General features: G+C 36.7%; 1 protein-coding gene across 3 annotated transcripts in view; it reads left to right on the forward strand.

Moving 5' to 3' along the window:
* Positions 1 to 21419, forward strand: part of map3k20a (mitogen-activated protein kinase kinase kinase 20a) — a 38863-nt gene extending 17444 nt beyond the window's left edge. For 2 of the 3 annotated variants that reach the window (XM_030125637.1, XM_030125636.1), the window contains exons 5-20: positions 680 to 745; positions 850 to 878; positions 1568 to 1705; positions 3355 to 3441; positions 5470 to 5544; positions 6187 to 6293; positions 9494 to 9629; positions 15947 to 15991; positions 16100 to 16130; positions 16233 to 16372; positions 16504 to 16566; positions 16645 to 16734; positions 18528 to 18644; positions 18832 to 18906; positions 19079 to 19229; positions 20455 to 21158. In XM_030125637.1, coding sequence (XP_029981497.1) covers positions 680 to 745; positions 850 to 878; positions 1568 to 1705; positions 3355 to 3441; positions 5470 to 5544; positions 6187 to 6293; positions 9494 to 9629; positions 15947 to 15991; positions 16100 to 16130; positions 16233 to 16372; positions 16504 to 16566; positions 16645 to 16734; positions 18528 to 18644; positions 18832 to 18906; positions 19079 to 19229; positions 20455 to 21158 — 2054 coding nt within the window. Of the gene's footprint in view, positions 1 to 679; positions 746 to 849; positions 879 to 1567; positions 1706 to 3354; positions 3442 to 5469; positions 5545 to 6186; positions 6294 to 9493; positions 9630 to 15946; positions 15992 to 16099; positions 16131 to 16232; positions 16373 to 16503; positions 16567 to 16644; positions 16735 to 18527; positions 18645 to 18831; positions 18907 to 19078; positions 19230 to 20454 lie in introns of all 3 variants that reach the window. The other variant, XM_030125639.1, reaches the window with a different exon arrangement.
* Positions 21420 to 22050: the final 631 nt, after the last annotated feature.

The raw sequence follows: 22050 nt of genomic DNA on the forward strand, positions 1-22050 counted from the left end.
ATGTAAATACACTTTGACAGCCCTGTTCGTCACATAAAGCCTCTGCATCTGCCATGTCCAGTCTTATCCACGGTGTCCACAGTGTTAAGTCCATCAGAAACAATGGTCTGTCTGAGCCTTTGTACGGGTTTGTATTTATTTTTCCATTGTTATGTATACAGAAATATTTTGTAAGAAAAAGGATGTGAATAAAGTCTCAATTCGTCGATTAAGACAAAGAAAAATACAACAAAAACAGCGAATGTTTGTGGAGTATTTAATCATGTACACACTTAACATATATACACACACACACACACACACACACATGGATGCATAGATTCATTTATTTAATTTTGTATTTACTATATTTAACTTTTATTCAACTGGCAAAGACTCACAGAGACCAATCATAAATATTCTCAAACATTATATGAAACAGAAGGCAAATATAAAATGACAAATGTAATGATGTTGTTAAAAAATGTAAATAAATCAGGTAAAGCATCTACAGCCTGATGTTTCTGCCTCTATGTCGTTTAATTTTGTCATTTTTTTAATTGATTCCAACACTGATAGATAAGCAATAAAAAAAGATTTTTCAGCCAATAAAACTCCATTGTTACTTGACATCGTAACAATGGACTATTACATCATAACATTTGTAATTTCACCTAATTTCTATTTTCTTTTCCTCTAGGAATGCACTATTTACATTCAGAGGCTCCTGTTAAGGTTATTCACAGAGACCTGAAGTCCAGGAACGGTAACAGATTTCACCTAAATTAATGTACAGTGACCCAAGTGTTCTAATGTTTTTACCCCTTAAACACAACTGATCTGTCTTTTTTGTGACTTTTCTGCTTTTAGTTGTTTTGACTGCAGACAAAGTCCTCAAGGTATGTTTTCAGTGTGACTTAAACCTTATACACATTGAGCTCTGATGCTTAAATATGGTTGACATTATCTGTAGGGAAGTTTCAAGAAAGGAATGAAATTTAGCTGCAGTATATGGACACAAGAGGGCAGTGACTAACTTATCATGTTCAAGAAGCTGCAGAGTGATTCACCATTGAGCTTTAGACGGGTTTGTGCATGAGGCTAAATCCATGAGGCCATTAACATAAAATTAACAAGTCTAAGTTTGTATGAGGTACAGAGTCTTTAGAATCCGTTAAAAGCTAAAAACATTTGTCTGGATTTCTTAATGTTTCTTGAGCACGTTTAAGTAAACAATACAAAGGCTTTAGTAATATCTGCTGCAATTTGTGTACAATATATAAACAAAGAATCAGCACAAAATACAGACTTTACTCCTCTTATGCACTTATGGTTTGATTAATGCATAAATATCCTCTTGACACCCAACAATGATTTTTTGTTCTCTGTAGGGGACAAGAGTTTCACAGCTTTACTAAAAAGAAAAGGTCATTCCATTAAAAAAATGTATGTGGAAAAAAGCTGTTTTCAATTATTTAACATAAAAAAGCCAAAACCTTTACTTTTCTGGGTCTCAGGAGGATATGACAAGATAAAGATGTTTTTATTTGTTGCACTTTTTGCCACAATTCTGTTTTGACTCTTTCAGATTTGTGATTTCGGGGCCTCAAAGTTCCTGAACCACACTACACACATGTCTTTGGTTGGGACGTTTCCCTGGATGGCGCCAGAGGTGATCCAGAGTCTGCCGGTGTCCGAGACCTGCGATACCTTCTCCTACGGCGTGGTAAGCAATGCCAGTGGTTTTATTTTAATAATTGTTTTATATTTATTGTAACGGTGATTCCATATTAGTAGAACTGATGCTGTTATTGAAAGTTCAACACGTTATTAAGCATTCAAGTACTGCACTGGAAAAAAATCAAAATCTTACCTAGTGTATTTTTCTCATTTCTAGTCAAAATATCTCATCACACTTAAAATAAGACATAATCACCTAAAGAGTAACTTTTTAGTGAGATATAAGAACTTATTTTTAGACAATAGAGTGTGATGACATATTTTGACTAGAAATGAGAAAAATACACTTGGTAAGATTTAGATTTTTTCCAGTGTGTATTTGTTCTGTGGGAGTCTTTTTAGCCTGTGATAATGAGATCACAAACACAAATGCTTTTTTCAAGGATTTTTTGGACACAATTATTTCACTCTTAAGGGCAGACATGTTAAAAAACAATGAAATTCACAGTGTATTCAGAATTATTTCAAGAGAAAAACTACTCTGAAGTCACTCAAGGCTAAAACACACACCTGGAAATCCTACCAGTTTCCATTTCTGCATTTTTCTGTTAAAATTACTTTTTAAAAAAAATTTTTTTGTTAAAATGACTAACAGTGGGTTTGACCTTTTCAGAACTGAAGGTTTTCTTGTTAAGTTACTCTCTACCACATTTATTCTTGAAGACTGAATCAAGACCCACAGACGGGTTGTAGGAAATTGAGTTTAAGTTGCTAAATAAATTCACATTTTAAGAACAAATTGTCTGTCAGCTCACCCTAAATACTTTAAATCTGTGTCATGTATAAAGTATTATAAACCATAGTTATGATTTGTCAGAAGTATATCTCTTTAAAGTGCAGGTTTACATATTATGGATAATTATGATGTGATGCAGAAATGTCAGATAAAATGTTCAGGAATGATCATTTATGTACAAAATTTTCAAGAATTAATAGATAAAGACCTATTATCAACTGGTGGCCAATGGTTTGCCAAGTTTGGGAAACAATGTCATTCAGAATTTGGGAAATTTAGCAGGAATAAGAGCCAATAACATGTTTAAAAATGTGTAAACTTTTGGGAAATTCCTTCTCCCTAAAGTCTATATCTTTGGCATTACTGTACACATCTGTATGTATTTCCTGAAATGATAAAAAGACAGTTTTTATGATTGCAATGAGTTGTCTTTGTGTCAAGTGTACTGCAGTATGATTGCAAATTTAAGCATGTAGTTTGGCCACTTAAACACTTTTCTGATGAGTTGATTTGATTTCTATAGTAAAATACATACATAATGAGATGCAGCTGGCAAGTACAGAAATGCTGAAATATATGGTACAGGCATGCAATGGGAAATATGACTCTCTACGTTTTTGTGAGACGTCAACGCAGCGGTGACACTGATGAATGGCGACTGAAAAGAGTCTAAATTTCCAAGGGAGTGCAGCTATTGTAGGAAAATCATCCCTGTTTTTAGTAGGTTTTAGAAATGTAAAGAAGAGGGACAGCAAAGTGTTTCTAATGACTATTTGTGCATAAATTCACATAAACTGATGCATACTCATCTTCTAAGCAGAATATGTATGTGTTTATACTTTTATATTGAATAGACACATACGTGAACATGACCTCAGCTCTTTTTTTCTGTAATGTAGGTGCTTTGGGAAATGCTGACGCGTGAGATCCCCTTCAAAGGTCTGGAGGGTTTGCAAGTGGCCTGGCTCGTTGTGGAGAAAAATGAGGTAATCTACTACATAATCACATGTGCACATACAATACAGTTTATTTTTACAGTGTTTTCTCGGTCATAAAGTTGGATTAAAATATTTTACTTCTTCTCATGAAATGTATTTATTTATTCATTTATTAGTTTATATAGGAGGGATAATGCATATTAATGAGCACCTGTATTGAACAACATCAGATGTAAATGTGCCGCATTATAGCAAAAATGCTCTTTTGCATCCGCCGTCCCTAAGCACTTAACAGAATGCATTACAGTTAAAACTTACAAATAGAACAATAAAAGAATAATACAATAAAAGTACAACACATTAAAAATGCAACACATTAAAAGGTTAAAAGTTAAAAAGGATCAGAAGACTGGTTTGCTTTTAGCCACTGTTTTTAGTTGAGTTTTGAATGTGGGATGTGTGGAGCATTCTCTTATTGAGTGTGGTAGTCTGTTCCGGTATTTAGTTCCCTTCACAGAAAGGGTATTTTGTCCAAAAGTGGTTTATTGTTTATTGTTTATACGGATCCCCATTAGCTTCCACTGTAGTGGTTGCTACTCTTCCTTGTTCTGATTTGGTTTGTGACAATGTGATTTATTCTTGATAGGTAAATGTCACTTATTTTTTTAGTTTATATGTTTTTTGTCAGAATTTTAGTTTTATTTCTATTTCTCACAAATTGCAAATAAAACTATCTATCTAAGGTGTAACTGAGACCTGGTCAAAGGTGATTACTGATGTGTATAAATAGGGTTAAAAAAGGAATGTGTCTGAAAACAAAATTATTCCAAATTTATGGGTGACAATGTACGTTATTTGCGCATAGTAAATCCCTTTACAGTCATTCCCTCCAAAGGAAACCATATAAAGCCATTAGATAGCTCTGATTTAGTACATCTAACCTCACCCCTCCCTCCAAGCCCAGCAAGCAAAGAAATAAACAATTTTTTTTACTGTATATAAACATAATTATATTGTAAATGTGTGAATGTATGCAAATAAATAAAATATAGTATTCAAACAAAGAACAAAAGAAAAGAAAATGTTCTCATTCATGTATTATATTCTTAATAAATAAACCAACTGCAACACTGAGTCACATTTTTTGTTGATTTGGATTTAGACAGATACATGATTCTAGTGTGAGGGCTGAGGAGAAATCCGCAGTCTGTTACAGTTGAGTCAGTATGGGCTTTTAACAGTCAGAGGTAGAAACAAAAGAGGTTATCTGTTCCAAAGTCCTACATGGGACAATGTTTTCTTTTCAGCTGCATTAGATGAATAATGAACTCTTTTCTTGAAAAGTTAATCTATCCTTAAATTCACTTTGATTTAGCAAAACACAAAAGAAGAGACATAAACTCATAAAGTACACAGTTAAGTTCTTTAAATCCTGTCCCCCTCTTATTTATGCCATATAATATTATCAATATTAGCCTCTTAATTCGCAGTACACAACATTAGTTAGAGTTAGCGCTGAAGTTCTATGAACACAACTATGATAATGCATCTTGAGGTACATACCATAATGTGACCAAATGACAAACTGGTTTATATGTTTAAATATATACAGTACATGTGTTGCATCTAAAAATCGGATGCGCTTCATACACTATGAGATAGAGAGATGAAAGACGTCATTTTATCGATGTTTATCTGCTGCGTTACATTAATAGTTGTTTCATAGATACTGTTTGTGTGATGTGATAGTGGAATGAAAGCCTGAAAGACTTACTGTAGACACATGTAATTATTGATTTCCCTCATACAAAAGGGGGAATAATGAGCAAAAACAAAATTAACAAGCAGACAGTAACATTAGTACCGCCATCAGGTGTCGGCCAAATAATTATTTTTAATCAAATTGTTATTTTTGACATCAGTGTCGGCCCAGAATTTGCACTGAATGATGAACTGTAGATTTTATCCTCATCTCTTAAATTAAAATCACATTAGGAAGGGATTCTTTACTTAAACTTGCTTTTAATACACTTGCATGTGCAGTTTTTCCTCGCTAACTTGTAGCTCATATTTCAGAGGTTAACCATCCCCAGTGGCTGTCCTGTGAGTTTTGCTGAACTGATGAGAAAATGCTGGGCAACAGATCCAAAGGTGAGTTATCTGCTTAGTTTCTTTAACCCATAACGACCCAAACAGCCACCGACGACCAAAACCATCTACTGATGCAACATGTTTAATAACTTCTATCAATACATGTAAATAATTGGTGTAAAATGCAGTTTGTCGTCTCTTCATGGTCATTAGATATGACCCATTTGGACGTTCACAGACTCCACAGTGAACATAGAAACACTGTCATCTTCTACAACATTGATTCACCAGTAAAACCCATAGAGTTGGATCAATGACAGTGGATGGAGACACTTGGTTTAGTTCAGTTAATGATATATTTTGCTGAAAATGTCACTTTTTTTCAGTTTTCTCTGTTTCTGATAAAATAACCCTCAACTTTAATCTGAGCTTTTATGAACATCTACATGAGCAGTAAGTTACATATAGGAAAATACCTCATGTTCACTGAAAAAATGCCAAATACAGTTTATAATGTCAGAATAAATTGAAGAAAAGTTAAATATAGAGAAAAAAAATATTTTGGAACTGCCACAAAAGTAACACTGAATCTTTATGGGTTTATCTTTATGGGTTTATATGAAAATACACAAAATCTGCATGTTTTTAGATAACATCCAGATCTAATGCTTTCGCGTTTCTTTTTTTTTTATGTGGGTTTAGGTTAGGCCAGTGTTCAAGCAGATCCTCTCCACTCTGGAGTCCATGTCTAATGACAGCCAACTTCCTCAACAGTGCAACTCTTTCCTTCACAACAAGGCTGAATGGAGGTAATGTAATCAGCTGTTCCACGGGCCCAGTACATGTATTTATAAACCTCTTTTTTTAGTTTTTTCTTTTTTTTTTTTTTTTAACCAATATACTGTCTCAGCCTAAGGAAATGTGAATGTTTTCCAAAGAATGATGTGGAAATGTAGCTGATGGGAGCCATGAAACACAGAAAAGAACTTGAGATTGTGCATATAGATCTTTAATAATTACACTGATAGCTACATAAAGGCATGAAAACCTCCGAAGAATCATCCATCTGGATATACTTCCTCTCTTTACCCATAAGGCCCTAAAAATAATCACCATCTTTTTCAAGTAGAAGTGTTTAATTGGCCTGTATGAGCAGCTGGAGGTTTGGTGATGTTCAGCACAGCCTGAGTCTCAGCTGTTACTTTATTCTCTGTCTGCCTCTCTGTGGGGCTTGTTTGTGCTCCGAGGTTTTTCCTCAGAAGTTTCGCAAGTGGCATCGTGTCCAGGCATCCATGTGCAAGTGGAGGAAATCTACGCACTGGCAACTAGAAACAAGCAACGTGTGACACAATGTGTTTTAGCCTGAGAGGTTTGATCCTATAATACACACTCGTTGAAAGTGAAAGAAGAGGCTGACAGATGACCAGAGCAGGACAGAAGTTCACCAGAAATGACAGAAGAGTGGATAATGAAGGCAATGAGCAGGAATAGGAAAATAAAGGAGGTTAAGCGTTAGTTTGGTTGCTTTAATTAATGAGCCTGTGTGAGGTATTTAGACTTTTATGTGTGTATTCTGACCCCTTTAAAGCAAAGTCACACAAAACCAAACTGGTCGACTCAAGGCAACATCCGTCATGTTCGACAAAGTAAAATGATGTTTTTATTGAACAAATCTGGTTTTGATGAACAATGTAATGAAAAGTGGTGAATATATACTCAATATATCGACTTAGTGTATACCAGAAAGTCCAGTGTGTAAGCATTTGGTTGGATTTAGGCAGACCTAATCACAGAAATGAAATAGAATGTTACAGAGGATTTTTTTTTTCCATGAGTCTCATCACATGAAAATAAGAATTAACTGTGTTTTTCTTAGAATCCACCATTTTTTTTGTCACATCCACCCTAATAAGGGTATTTTTTCCCCTCCATTATAAAAAAATCTGCTCATACAACTTTCATTTTTTGAAATATCTCTGCCCACACTACACAAAGGACTTCAAAACAGTAGCAATGTTTCAACAAACTATTGTTTCTGGGGAACTGCAGACACAGTGGAAAATATTGAATGTAGTCGCCACAGAGGCTTTATTTTGTCATGAAGTTTAGTGGCAACAAAAGTTATGAACTTCAGTTAAATTAAATTCAGGTTCAGGTTGTCGAAGTGTATTCTCTATATTATGGGGATTTTACTGTGACACGTCTGATCCTGTCCACCTCCCAAAGAAGTCCATTCTGATTTATACACCTGATTTATTCACTTATATGACCTATACTTGCAGTTTCCTTCTCATGCAATACACATGAATTGCATTGTGATACCATTGATTTCTAATCTTTTCATTTTCCTGTACACACATACACACAACACTGGGGTGTGGACAACATGCCCAAACGTAGCTAAATTTTGCTAAGTTTAGCCATTAGTCCCACCCATGTTTCTACAGTAGCTCAGGATGGACTACTTCTTTATTCTGTTTGTGGTTAAAGTTAATTACCACTTAACCATCAAGACCAGAACAAACAAAACAAACACTGATCTAACAATGGACTTTCACATTTTTAGAGACCACAGTCATCAGGCTGAGGTTAGGGCAATGTTCAAACTCACCTTTAGATGTCATTAAGAACCCTGAAACTCACAATAATTTATTTCAAGTGGTTAAAATATGTTTTTTCTGATGCTGTAGAGGATGCTGAGGATGTTCCTCATTCAACCCGACTTAAAAAAAAATCCAAACTAACCTTTTAAGGTTTTTCACATCCCTTTTAGTGGGCACTGTGAAAAAAATTATATCCTTTTTTTCTTTTTCTTTTTTTTTTTTAACTGCTGATACTATGAAATAGACTATTTCTCAACATTTCATGTTACGTGGCAATAAAAACTGGTGCTGGGTGTCATTGTTTTACATTGTTTATTCTTATACCACTGCATTATTCATATAAAGCTCAAATTCAAAGTTCTGACTCAGATTATGTCTAATCATAGCTATATTTATGTCTTTAGTATGAACTGTGTTTTGGTTAGGGTAAAGCAGTATATATTTAGTCCCATTATTTTGGTTGTGTGAGAAGTAAAATCATGTCTTTATTCTGATGCAACTGCTGTGTGAAGTACAGAAGAAAAAACACACCATTTTACATAGAAATGTGGCAGGGAGAATGTGAAACATGTTAGAAAAACCATTTCATTAGAAAAGTTGAAAAGTAAAACCACATTTTCAGGGAAGTTGAGCGAATTGTTTGAGGTGGGAAGCGCCAGGGTGGAGGACCAGAAGGAGCACGGCTGGGCCTTCCTGCCTCGGCTGAACGTGTTTACGGATAGTGTCTCAGAAATAAGTTTTGTTGGGTTCGAGCTCAGCGTGGATTTCCGTGACACAGTGTGCAGCCCCACCTGCTGGGCAAAACAAACGTCCCCAGCGTGAGTTAAACATGAGACATTTCTCTGTCCTTGGCATTCAAAGCATCAGACAGAGACTAAACCTAATCACCTTCTGACTGCAGGGCATCACTGGTTGTTTACAGGACAGTTTTGTTTTTCGACATAATGCTCTGACTGTGTGTCTTCCTTTTCCATTGAAATGCCCAAAAAATAAGTTGGGTGATATTCCTGTTTCTTCTTACTGCTCTGCCAACAAATCACATAAAAAGATGAGAAGCCAGTCTAAACTGAATCCAAAACGTGATATAGTTCATTCCTTTGTATTAAACCGCCACGAGCCACTGGGTGACATGTTAGTTACTTCATCAAGAGCAGAGGGACTGTACATCACAGTGTCCTGCTGCTTTAAGGATTTACATGATCATAAAGTGTGTCTCTGTGACTGAAAATAACAACCTCAATGTTTCGCACATGCTTTTTTTTTTTTTTATCCTTGTATCTTTGACCTTTTTTCACTATTAGTCCTAACTAGGCTCAGGACTGACAGCCCTGAGATTTAATATTTAAGAAGAACATTTAGTCTGTATCTCCAAAATATATCAAAATATATGTTCTGTTATTGTACAGGTGTGAGATCGAAGCTACACTTGAGAGACTTAAGAAGCTGGAGAGAGACCTGAGCACTAAAGAGCAGGAGCTGAAGGAGAGAGAGCGACGGCTGAAGATGTGGGAGCGTAAACTCATTGAACAGTCCAACAGCCCGGTGAGTTCATAATCATCCTCCTCTTCACTTTGGCACACCTTCATCCTCAGGACCACCAGTACTGACAGTCAAGTAGCCGCACTGCAACGCCTCGCTTTTATTCACATGTGTGGCCTCCACACTGGAAATGGGAAAGCAGTGGAATGAAAATAAAAAGAGTGGAATGAATGAGAAGCAAGAAAAGGCACATGATGTGAATATTATGAGTGATGCACATATTTGGCAGGATTGTGTTTACATATGGCTGCATAATGTCACATATGCATCATGATGCACATAGTAAATGCTGTTCATATGAATTTGCATCCAGACTGTCCTGCAGTTCATGTTTCTGCTGCTTTGCTTTTTTTGGTAACATTTTATATTTTTGTACATATATTCACCATTAGCTGGTTGCTTATTATCATACATAGTAGTTGGATATTGGCTCTTTATGCAACATTATAAAACACTTGGCTGAGCATATTCTGTATCTACTTGACCATTAGCAAACAATTTTCCCTCTGTAACCTCAAATTACTGTTTATTAATAATAATAATAAGGACCTGTAATACTACTACTACTTTATAAGGACTAAACTAAGTGAAACTTAATTATATTTAATAAATGTTTAATGTAGGGGCCACATTCAGCTCCATATGATCTCAAGTAATAACATAATAACCTATAAATAATGTAAACTCCAAGCTTTTCTCTATGTTTTAGAGTGAAAAACTAAAATTATCTTTTATTAAAAATATGAATGACCTGAACCATGAACAACCTGAAATGCAATTTTGATAATATTATGTCTCAGTTTATAATTTACTCGTGCACATTATGACTTACAGATCACAGCGAGTCTACGAATGCACAGAACATTTAGTAACTAGTAACATTTAGTAATTATATTGTTCAAATTGCATGTACTTCTCTTAAGACATTTCAGGTGGTTCATATTTGTTCAGGTTTTTCACATTTTCTGTGAGAGGATAATTTATAAATGCAAAACTTTTCAAGGACTTTTACTTTTCTCACACTAAAGCAAAGAGAGTTGCCATTATTTAGTAGTTATTATGCTATTATATACCGGTCCACACCAGTTTAGATTAAATTGGTCTGTACGTGGCTCCTGAACTAAAAGGATTTTGACAAGTTTGACTGTTAATATCTTCAGTGTAATTTTTGCATTTCATAAATTCATCTCATGGGTTGGATTGGACTCTGGGAGGCCAGTTATGGCCTGTGGGACGTATGTTTGACACCCCTGGTTTAATGTATTTAAAATCAACATGCAATAAATAGATAGGGATTAAGGTAAAATGTAAATATCCTAGAAGCTGTACAATGTGATCAGGCTGTAAAAAGTGTTTTATAAGGACTAATAAAGAGTTATTATGTATGAATAAGCAGCTAGTTAATGTAGAGTACGTGTACCATAATATAAACTGTCACAGCTTTTTTCCTGTTTCAATTTTTGCATGTAAAAGCCACTTAAGATTCTATTTACCTGTTTTCACTTGTGTATCTTGGACTCAACCACATGTTTTGTCTGGACTGTGTGCGACTGAATGTCACTGTAAAAGGAATAGAAAGCACAAAAAAGCACCGTTTCTGTGGTCGACGTGGATGTCAACAAGGACTTTGGTTGAAACACTCTGATATAACTACCTTTCTTTCTCCATGCTACCTTTACTCTGGTTCTGTAGTGTTAATGCTCCCTACCATCTATTTTTCTAAATCATACTTTGGATTAGGGCTGGGTAATACAGACAAAATAAATCATATTTCAGTATTATTTCACCTTATTGCAATATAGGACAGGTCTTGTGTGTGTGTGTGTGTGTGTGTGTGTGTGTGTGTGTGTGTGTGCGCGCGTGTGAGTTGATTTTTTCTCTGATATGGGTTACATTTTCTGATGTAAGCCAAAGCTATACTATACAGGATGTCACAAAAACACTGGCTTTATAACAGCTGATTTAGCATGTTACACAAACTCTTGCAGGTTAAAATAGATAAATTAAATGCCTTCAGTGCTTACAGTTACTAAATAATCACTATAAACAGATTGAAAGAGTAGTTATCCTAGCAACACTTTTTACAGCCTGATCATATTCTACAGCTTCTAGGATATTTACATTTTACCTTAATCCCTATCTATTTATTGCATGTTGATTTTAAATACATTAAACCAGGGGTATCAAACATACGTCCCACAATGTTTGAATTTAGGAGATGTGCTTGTGCGCATTAACATTATGTTGAAGTCCTGTTGAAGTTTCAAGATGCTTGAATCCACAATAAAAGCCTGTACCCTGATATATATATTTTAAGACAGCTTGGATTGTTTTGGGTTTTTTCTGCAAAAATCCTCACAGTCTCTCCTTACTTCTTCTCTATGTTCAACACTACCTACTGTTAGCTTAGAAGTTAAAACTCAACCCACTGTGGATTTTTAAAGGCAGATTGGAACAGGAAAATAAATGATACCAACCCTAAAAAAAATCAACACTAACAGATATGAAGTATTTGCCTTTATAAAAACTAGATGACAACTAAATTAAAGATCAAAGTGAAAGTAAGCAATTAATAAATCTGAAACTATACCATAAGAATAGAATTTTTTTTTACATTTTTAAATGCTTTTAGTTAAAAGTCAGTAATTCCTGTCATTAAGTCTACTATTAGCAGTTTCTACTATGTTGATAGTTTGTAAAATGTCCTATCAGTGCAGTTTATCAGTCTATTAATCTCTGTTAGAGCTCCAACAATTAATTAATCTCTGGATAACTGCTAAATTAATCAACAACTATTTAATAATCCGTTTAAATCCTTTATTTAGAAAATATTAAAATGCTCATATTCTGTATTCTTAAATGTGAATATATTCTTGTTTTTTTCTTGTTTTTGACAATGAACTAAATGTCTTTGGGTTGAAGCCAAATCAGACATTTGAGGAAGTCATGTTGGCTTTTGGAAACACTTTTTATAGACCAAAAATGACTCATTTAATTAAAAATATATTAAAGAAATGACTCCCAGCATACTATAAATAAACATGCAGCATGAGCATGTGTGCACACACTGTAAAATATTGCATTTACCTTAAACAGCCCAATAAAAATGAAAGTGTTTGTGAGAGTGAAAGTGAATCCTATGAAATTCTGTGACAGTTTGAGCTCAATATTCATGATAAAATCATTTACTACATCCTGCATAGAGCAATCATGCATCATGTATGTCCTACATATTGCCCAGCCCTGCCTTAGATTAAGCTAAAAATGATCAGCTTGTCTTATCTTCCTTATTGTAGTCTGTACATGATTACTTACTTCCTGTTCTTCTCTATCCTCTCTTCTTTCTCTTCTTTTACCCCTCTGTATCCACTCTCCACCTGTCTCTGCCTCTCAGCTCCTCTTACCTGTGGCAAAAAAGATAAGTGCTCAGTCATTCTATCAGTCTAAGACGGAGGAATCAAACAGTTCACAGATGTCATGTCAGATAATCGCCTCCGGTAACAAGGAGGTGAATCTGCCATCCATGATGAAAGGCTTTGGGGACATGTTTTCTTTGGACTTTGGTCGACCTGCCCTACGCTTGGGCATGCAGGTCAACATGCAGGCCAAGCAGAACACTTCTAAGTCCAGCTTTGTCAGAGAAGGACACAAAATCAACATGACTCCGGGGATGGGACGCTTCACTTGGTCTGACGACAGTGACTAAACCTCATCAGACGCTGCTCATTCTGTCAGTCACTGTGATTGTTCAGATATTTCCTGTAATGTGTTTCTGGTATTGTGAAGCACTATTTTTTTTTATGATTATTTCTGACATTTTTCCTAGTTTCTTTATTCTTGGAAAATATTTCCTGGCACATTATTCCCTCTACTTTGTTCAAATTTACCTCTTGAAAGAACTGAAGTATGTGCATTTATTGAATATATTTAAAGCCCTCCACCTATGGATATTAAAGATGTCATTTACTGTACTGTAAGCCTAATGTACTGGATGTATAGTGCCATGCTGTGAAGACAGAGCCATGTGAGCCAGTTGCTTAGAGAAGGCCAGGCTTTTATGATGAAGTGACATTTTGCTGACATTAAGATTGGCCAATTTGTTCTGGATGTGGTGGAGTGCAGTTGTTGAGATGCAGTCTCTTACCAGGATGAGAAAGCACATGTTTTTTCTTCTGACTGACCCCGGTTCAAAACAGCAGGAGAGGGACTTTGCTGTGTGAAGACCAACTTCATTCTTTCATTTTCCTTTTTTCTCCCCTTTTAATATATGTCAATCTGCAGCAGAATAAAGAAACTATTCATAATAACCCACATTTTATTTGACTTCAATCAATTATACATAGTTATACATGCAAATTTGACGTCAGTACCTTGGCTTCAATACCACTTCCTACTCTATACTTTCTCTGATACCTGGTGTGCATTTCCTATACCACTAATACAATAAAATCACAGTTCTCATTACAATTGTAGTTAGTTTTATTCATTTTTGGGTTTTTCTAGCTCATATGCAATCAGTCGAAGCAGTTTTATAACATAAATCTATTAACACAACTTACAGGTGCCTCTTAACATACTAATACAATTTACTTTTTCAATATTTTGTAATACTTTCTACTATCTAAGTAGTTTGCGTGTTGCTATAAAAGTACCCAGCCCTAATTATACCTGTTTTACACATATATAATCATTCCTTGAGTATTTTTTATCATTTGTTTTATAGACTTCATCATTTAGAATCTAAACTGGCTCTTCAACAGGCGCAGAAACATCTCTATACCTGATGTTTTTAACATAAATTTTCCTTATTTAGATGTATTTTACACACAGTATCGCACCATGTCCTCTGACTGAATATTATCCCAGAGGGCTGTGCTTTACAGTGGGGAAACCATATTAGCATTAGTGTTGGGTTAGGTATTATGCTTCATGTGGAGGAAGGACATGCTTCCCTGAGCATAGCCCATTAAATAGCCCCCTTGTTATCATCAGTCAGTCTCATGAGGATGTAATCCGCTGTATCCCTGTGTTGCTGCTTGTTAGCTTCTTGCTATGAGCTAATGTTCCTTTCCAAACACTGTTGGTGCTGCTGTGCCATCAGCACCAAGACGTGACAATTAACACACCAATATTTACATTTTTTCAGTGTGAAATTTAGTCACTTCACCCGAAACATTCTCTCTTGTGAGTTGTCTCTGTAAAGTCCAACAGATTCACCTAACAAGCAGCTTCTTGGTGTGACTTGACTTTCTACATCCTTCACTGTTTTGTCAATAAACCAGTTTCATTCAACTCTCTCTGTTTTATATCGTTTTTATCACTTTTCATCAATAAGCCAACAGTGTGCCAGTATTCACTGAGGTAATGTGTTGTATACTATTTTATTTCACTCCATATTTTGTTAGTGAATCCTCTGTGTGCTTTTGGAATTTTCTCATTTTTCTTTGCTTTTACTATCTCCTGCTTAGTCCACATGGGGGCAGGATTGTGTGAACTACTGTAAACCCATGTCAAACTACTTTTTTCTTGAGATTCGGCTCACCATCATCACATTAAAACCCTGCTCCGTGTTTTAAATCTGAAATCTATTTACATTTTGTCAACACCATGCCATGGATCCAGATATAAGAAGCATGGCTGCTCATTTCTGAAACGTATTATGCCGACTGAAAAGTGGTGTAAAGTCAGTCCAATAAGACTTTGGCAGAGTGTTTCTCAATCTGTTTATTTCCGAACTGCAGCACTGGAGGAGGCGGAAAAAGCTGCAGGGCTGAGTGGCTTTATGAGGCGGCAGGCTGCACTGAAATGTATGGCAGTGACTTTCTATTGAGACCGACATTCAGTTCATAATCTGAGCTGTTATCAGATGTTGTGGGAAGAAGACAGTGAATGGAAATTACTCATTCATTTAGTCATCTTTCCTCCAATTTTCCATTGCATTATTTCTTTCATTACACAGCAGCCTCATGATCACAATGATGAAATCTTTATTTTGGCTGGCAAGTTTCTGCCTGATTACATTTAATGAGCAATAAATGATTTATCATTCAAATAGATCACATTAGATCAGTCAGATGGACATTTCTGTTTGATATAGACCATTAGAGGCAAGTCTACTTCACCGCTTGGCACAATAACAGGGAAACGGATGACTTTGAAGACAGAAAACATGGCTATTTTCCATTTTAATAACATTTACTTAAGTTGTGTGATTTTGAGTTTAAGATGACATATGCTTAGTGTCTATCATAAGAACACACACACACTTATACTTTGTGCATACTTTGTATTACCTGTATTTGTCTTGTGTTTCTGTGCAGTTGCTGCCCACTCTTGACATCTACACCTGGACAGAGGAGCATGTGGTCAGTATCAGTGTTATTACCACATAACTAATGCCTTCATTTCCCTATAACTACTACACCATATGATATCAGTGAATAAACTAATATGTTAACATTTTGTTTCTCCAGTATTTCTGGATGCAGCAAATATTTGGTGCAGGTCTGTTAATTCTCAGATAATATTTCATCAGACATCGGCAGCTTTTGACTGCTCATTTGTGCCATGTTGTTTAATAATTGGGTGTTTCCTTTTGCATCACAGGGGAAGATGCATGTGGCATGCAACGCTATGCTGACCTGTTCAAGGAAAATCACATCACTGGCAAGAGGTTGCTGTTGCTGACAGAAAACGACATGCGGGACATGGGGGTCAAGTCCAAAGGTCACGCTATACACCTCAAGGCAAGGCGGGGTTAACCATTAACAATAGATGTTAATTAACAATCAATCCTATATACGCAGCATCATTTACTTTAAGAGATCTGCACTCTTTAAATTATTGTGAAAAGTATATTTCCTCTTTCCAATTTCAGGGTGAAATTGAAAAGCTAACCCACGATTACCTCGGCCACGTCCACTTCCCACCACTGTTAAAGGTAGATCTATTATATTCCTTCTTTTCCTTGGAACCTTGTTGTTTCTGTTCTCATTCTTATCTGTATTTTTTTTCTTAGGAAGAGCTAGAAAAACAGGTGGAACAGAGCAAAACTGTAAATCTGGAGCTGGTGTTCGGATATCACTGGAAACCAGGAACAGGACAATCTGTAAGTTTTCTCCAAATACACACACATTAACCCACATATTCTACAGCTACAAGAGTGTATGTCGACCAAAACGTGAGAGCAGGCATGACATGGTTGATATCAATGTCGTAAATATTTTAGTAATTCTGGTAATACCGCACTTTCAAAATGAATAAAATAGTCAAATCATGTTTTTGCAATGATTCAATCAGCCGCCCTTGTACTGAAGCAGCTTGCTCTGTGAATTCATGATGACGGCTGTTTTACTGACCATTGAAGGCATCACAGCAGAGACATGTATAAAACCAGACAAATAAACATTTCATTCTCAGCCATGTACAACATCCACCTCGGCTTGCTCACAGCCCTTTGTTAGGGTCTCAAACTGTGGAGAAAGGGTGGCTCTTCACTTGCTGTTTGAATTTAATCAAAAATAGCCCATTTAGCCAGAAGTCATTTTCTTTTAAAAGGCAAACGTTATTTAATCTTTCAGCTGTTCATTGTCCCATCATAAATAGTCCTCTTTCAGTGTGTTCGGCAGGGCTGAAACGAGCCTGCTAATTGCCTCCCATTTCTTCTGACATGTGGTGGTTTAGTGGGTAGAAAACACAGCAGGGAGAAGGAAACAGGAGGCTGAGAAAATGAGAGCTAATTATTTTCCCCTGCCTGGTGTCAGGTTCCGTGTCAGCCTTGTTTTTACAAACTGGAAGGTTTTTTGCACTAAATAAAACAAACCCGCACTGCATTTTTTTCTTCGCCCCTCTTTGCTGGCGATGTCATGGAAGCAGCTGCACTTCTCAAAGACAAAATGAGGGCCTGCAATTGTGCGGCCACCATCTGACAGCCACTGAGGGTCCCCTACTAATGAGGATATCACCGTGCAGCCAAGTGAAAGGTGCTGAATTATGTATGAGTTGTCATTAGACGCACTCGGGTCCTAGGCATCATTACCAGACATTGTTTCTGCTGGAGTGATTAGACTAGCATGGACCTGGGAGCCCCGGTGCGACCGTCCAGGGCCGACACCAGGCCAGCGCAGGGCCACTGGTGTGTTTCTGAGCCAGAGGCTTGCTGAAGCTTCCCCCTTTGAGCTGTTTCCAGCCCCTGGGGAGGATGCAGGAGAGGGCGAAGGCTCCTCAGACGAGTGTGTTAGTGCCACTCCTCTGATGTCTTTCTTTGTGATCACTACACAATGGATTGGCCTGTGCCATGAACCCTGTGTGGTTAAGCAGTGACCTGTGGCTTCGTGGCTGGCGTTTGGGGATTGGCAAAATCATTACTGCTTCGTCAGCATTCAGTATGCAGGAGAGGAGGACAGGGGGCAATTGTTCAGATTTGTGCCTCCTAGTGAGGATTTGATGTGTGCTGCATGTAGCAACTCATGATAAAAAGCTTTTCCTCTGCATCATGTAAAAGTGACAAGCCAAACAAACATTTAACAAGACATATATGAATAAAAAAAAAACAGTTGTTATTTTGGAACTTTTATAAAACTTTATTTCTGATATAATACTTTTAAAATATAGGACTACTTTTTACTTTACACAGATACTGTTCATGCAGTAACTGGCAGTAAAGTTTATATACATTTCTCTTCTAATCTAATTCCTCCTCCACAATATGAGGCTTTGTGGCCAGTAATTTGCCACTGCCGTTACTCTACCTCTAGGTTGTGCTGTTGGTTTAAGAGTAACCACAAGTTCACACTCAGAATAGTGCAATTATGAACTTTTTCATACAATGCAGCTCTCAGGTGTCACTTCTGAGTATGGCAGATGACCTAATTTATTCCATCACTGATTGTTTCTTTCAAGGACTGCAAATGGAAAATGTACATGGAACTTGATGGCGATGATGTTGCAATAACCTACATCAAAGATGTTGTGTTTAATGCCAACCGTCAGGATGTGGACGTCCTGCGGATGACTAAGGTGCCACCGGAAACATACTACCCGTATAAGTTTAAATATAAAACATCCTTTTGGTTTTTTCCTTATTTTTCAAACATATTTTATTTGATGCACTGCATCACACATTATTTCTCTTATCTACATACACACCATTTATACTGAATGTGTCAGAAGTTTTTTTTATTAAATGCATATCTTCACACTACAGCCCCCTTTTGTAATGGACAAATGGATCATTGGAATACAGCCGAACCAGAGAGTGGACTATATCGTGAATTATGAGGTGAGTCAGTTCAGCAGCTCCTGTATCTTAAAACCATTGGGCAGTGCATTTTAGTACAAAACAATGCAAATATGTACATCACCTGTAAAATACAGTATTGATTTAGGTGATTCGAGAACTCTGTTCAGGCTTTTTGATGATTAAAAGTTCGACTTTTAATTGAATGCCTCAGAATGATGTCAAATCACCGAAGACTACGAGACACAGCGGCACAGTGACGTGGAGTCTGATTGGTGGACAAGATGAAATCAAGACTGTGGAGCTGATCATTGAAACACCAGCAGCAAACACTGACTGCGGCCCCAGGAGCGCTTTGAACTGTGGTAACTGTTATATTAAATTATTTTTAAAAATGCTGGAGAAATGTCACCTGAATGTGCGACAGGTGCAGCAGAGGAAAACACAACTTACAGTCTCACACAGTGTTTCACTTTGGCTTTGTTCAGACTGTAGACGAGTGGCCAAAATCTGATCATAAGGACTCAGATCTGTGTTTTACAATATCAGAATTAATACAACTTTTACATTACTTTCTCTGTCTCTTCATCCCCTGTCCTTGTTATCACATATCCACTGCACATTAACCCAGAAATAGATCTGTATATAATATCAACATCATTGGACTCCGTGTTTATTTCACTACAGCAGGCAGCATATGACATCTTTGTTATTCTTTTTTTGTGCATGTGGTTTATTTCAGGAGTGTGACAGGTTCACAATAGAGTCTGATTTAAAAAACATTCATGTGAACAGGCAAAAACAAAACAAAAAAACCCAATAAGAAGTAGTGTAAAAAAATCTAAACAATGAATCTAAATTGAGTGCTACGACTGGCAGTGTGGACAAACCCTCTTTGCGGTTGTCCTGCATTTATTTGAGTAAATTTAGATTTATCCACAGCAAAGCAATAATTTCAAATACTATACACATTAGAATCGGAATCATCTTTATTCGCCAAGCATGTAAACACATACAAGGAATACTTTCCTGGTAGTTGTTGTCTCTCTAGTTATTTAGAAACACGAGATATAATAAAATAAATGTGAGAAAAGTAAAATAAGAAAAAAAACTCTATATGCAGTATATAAAGACACAGTATCAACTTATAGTGCTTTTTTTTTTTGGCAGTTGTGGATATCAGGGGAGAGTGTTAACTGTTCATTAAAGTGTTTGCTGTAATTTTAGTTTTAATTGTTAGAACATTACTAAATATACTATACCTTGTGTATTTGCACAATATGCACTATTGTCCTTTCATACTATACTGTTATCCTCATATAAAGCACTATTGTTTTTTTTATACTTATATCATTGTTCTGTCACCCTGTTTGTACAGTTTTGTAAAAATTCTTATTCTTTATTCTATCTTTTATTTATTTATTTTTTTACACATATACTTATCTAAAACACACGAGAGCTGAGTCAAATTCCTTGTATATGTACACAAACTTGGCCAATAAAGCTGATTCTGATTTTGAATACAAGATATCAGGAACATATTTTAGACAGAATGCACTTATTGCTATCTATGCACATCCTCTGTTTTAGGTATAGACCCGTGGTGGATGTACAATGTAAGACAGAGGCAGATGACGGCAGAGAAACCACACCAGCCGGCGACCTTCACCAGTTCTGACACCTGCACTCTTTCTCAGTTCCTGTCTGCTCATCAGAGCCAGGAGTTTTCCTATGCAGCAGCGGTGCGTCGCTCTCCCAGCCGCATCCATGCATCTCCGTGGGGTGACTCACGCAGCACCTCACCAACAGCAAACTTGTCACCAAAGCTCTCCCAGCTCCATCTGGGGTCAAAGGGCAGCAGTCCCTGTAGCACGACATCAGAGAGCGCCTCGGAAAGAGAGCGAGAGCGCCCACTTAGTGCCGGAGCAGTGACTAAACACTCCAGCTACTTTGGCAACACTTTGAATGTGGGAGGAGGGCAGGGTAGGGGGCAGGCATGGACCTACACTAGAGGTAACTATGGTCATGCTAAAACCAGCAGAAGCTCACGCCAGCCAGGGAGGCCACGGTCCAACAGTTACAGTATCGCAACACATAACCGCCCAGCCATGATACCGGGGATATTGTCTGTGACTGAAAACCCCAGTCAAGAAAAAGAGGAGACTAAAGCCAGCGACGGAGGGTGGATCAAAGTGGAGCGACAGAAAAGATTACCACGTCAGGACAATAAACAAGTCAGAGGTCGAGTGAGGAGGGGGAGCAGGGGAGGGCGTGGCGCTGGAGGAAGAACTTAATGTGGACTTAGACGTGAGCTGACAGCCTCAATTTGTTCACAATGACATGCACTGGAGACATTTGTCATATTCAGTAAATCATGCTTCAAAACAAACTGCTTCTTCAGAGAGAATCATACTGATGCTTGTAATGTATATATGTATTATTTTACTCAGTAATGTTTTATTTCATGGCCATGCTCAACATGTACTGTATTTATTAAAGTTATCAAATGCTTTGAGAGATATTGTTTTTGATGATTAAATAAAAGAACATTTAATACTTAATACATTATGTTTCATTGTCTTTGTAAGTTCTCATTTGTCCAAGTCATCGTTCATCATTAGTTGTTGAGAGATGGAACGTTTTCAAGAACAAAACCAGTCCATTTGAACTTCAAAAACAACTAAAAATTCAGTTTCATTATTGCACTTATTGGCACTGCAACCAATTTTATGAATCTTTTACAACCACAAATATGACAAAGACCAAACCACAAAGAAACCAAACAGATCTACTTATCACTCCAATTTCTCAATAAATAAATAAATCTCAGCCAGAACAGCAAGGCTAACAATTCAATACACATGATGCATCAATTTTCCCTTTGCAATTTGCTTCACAAACATTCAGTGACAGATTTTCTGTTTAACAACTGTCTCCTAAACCTAGTGACTACTTATTTATTAAGTGCAAACTCAATTCATTCTGCAAAGAAGAGCTGTGTTGCAGTTCTTTGCAGACTTAATCATGCCTACTTCCTGTTGTTCTTCCAAAGATGCTTTGCACTCATTGTACACACATCATGATTGTGGTTGTTGTCAATTATTAATTCTGCTTCAACTTATTGTGCACGAACTATCCACCAAGTATTGTTTCACAGTTTTGTTTGCCGATTCCATAACAAATGCC

The sequence above is a fragment of the Sphaeramia orbicularis genome, chromosome 21 (assembly GCF_902148855.1).
Source record: "Sphaeramia orbicularis chromosome 21, fSphaOr1.1, whole genome shotgun sequence".
NCBI classification, from domain to species: Eukaryota; Metazoa; Chordata; class Actinopteri; order Kurtiformes; family Apogonidae; genus Sphaeramia; species Sphaeramia orbicularis.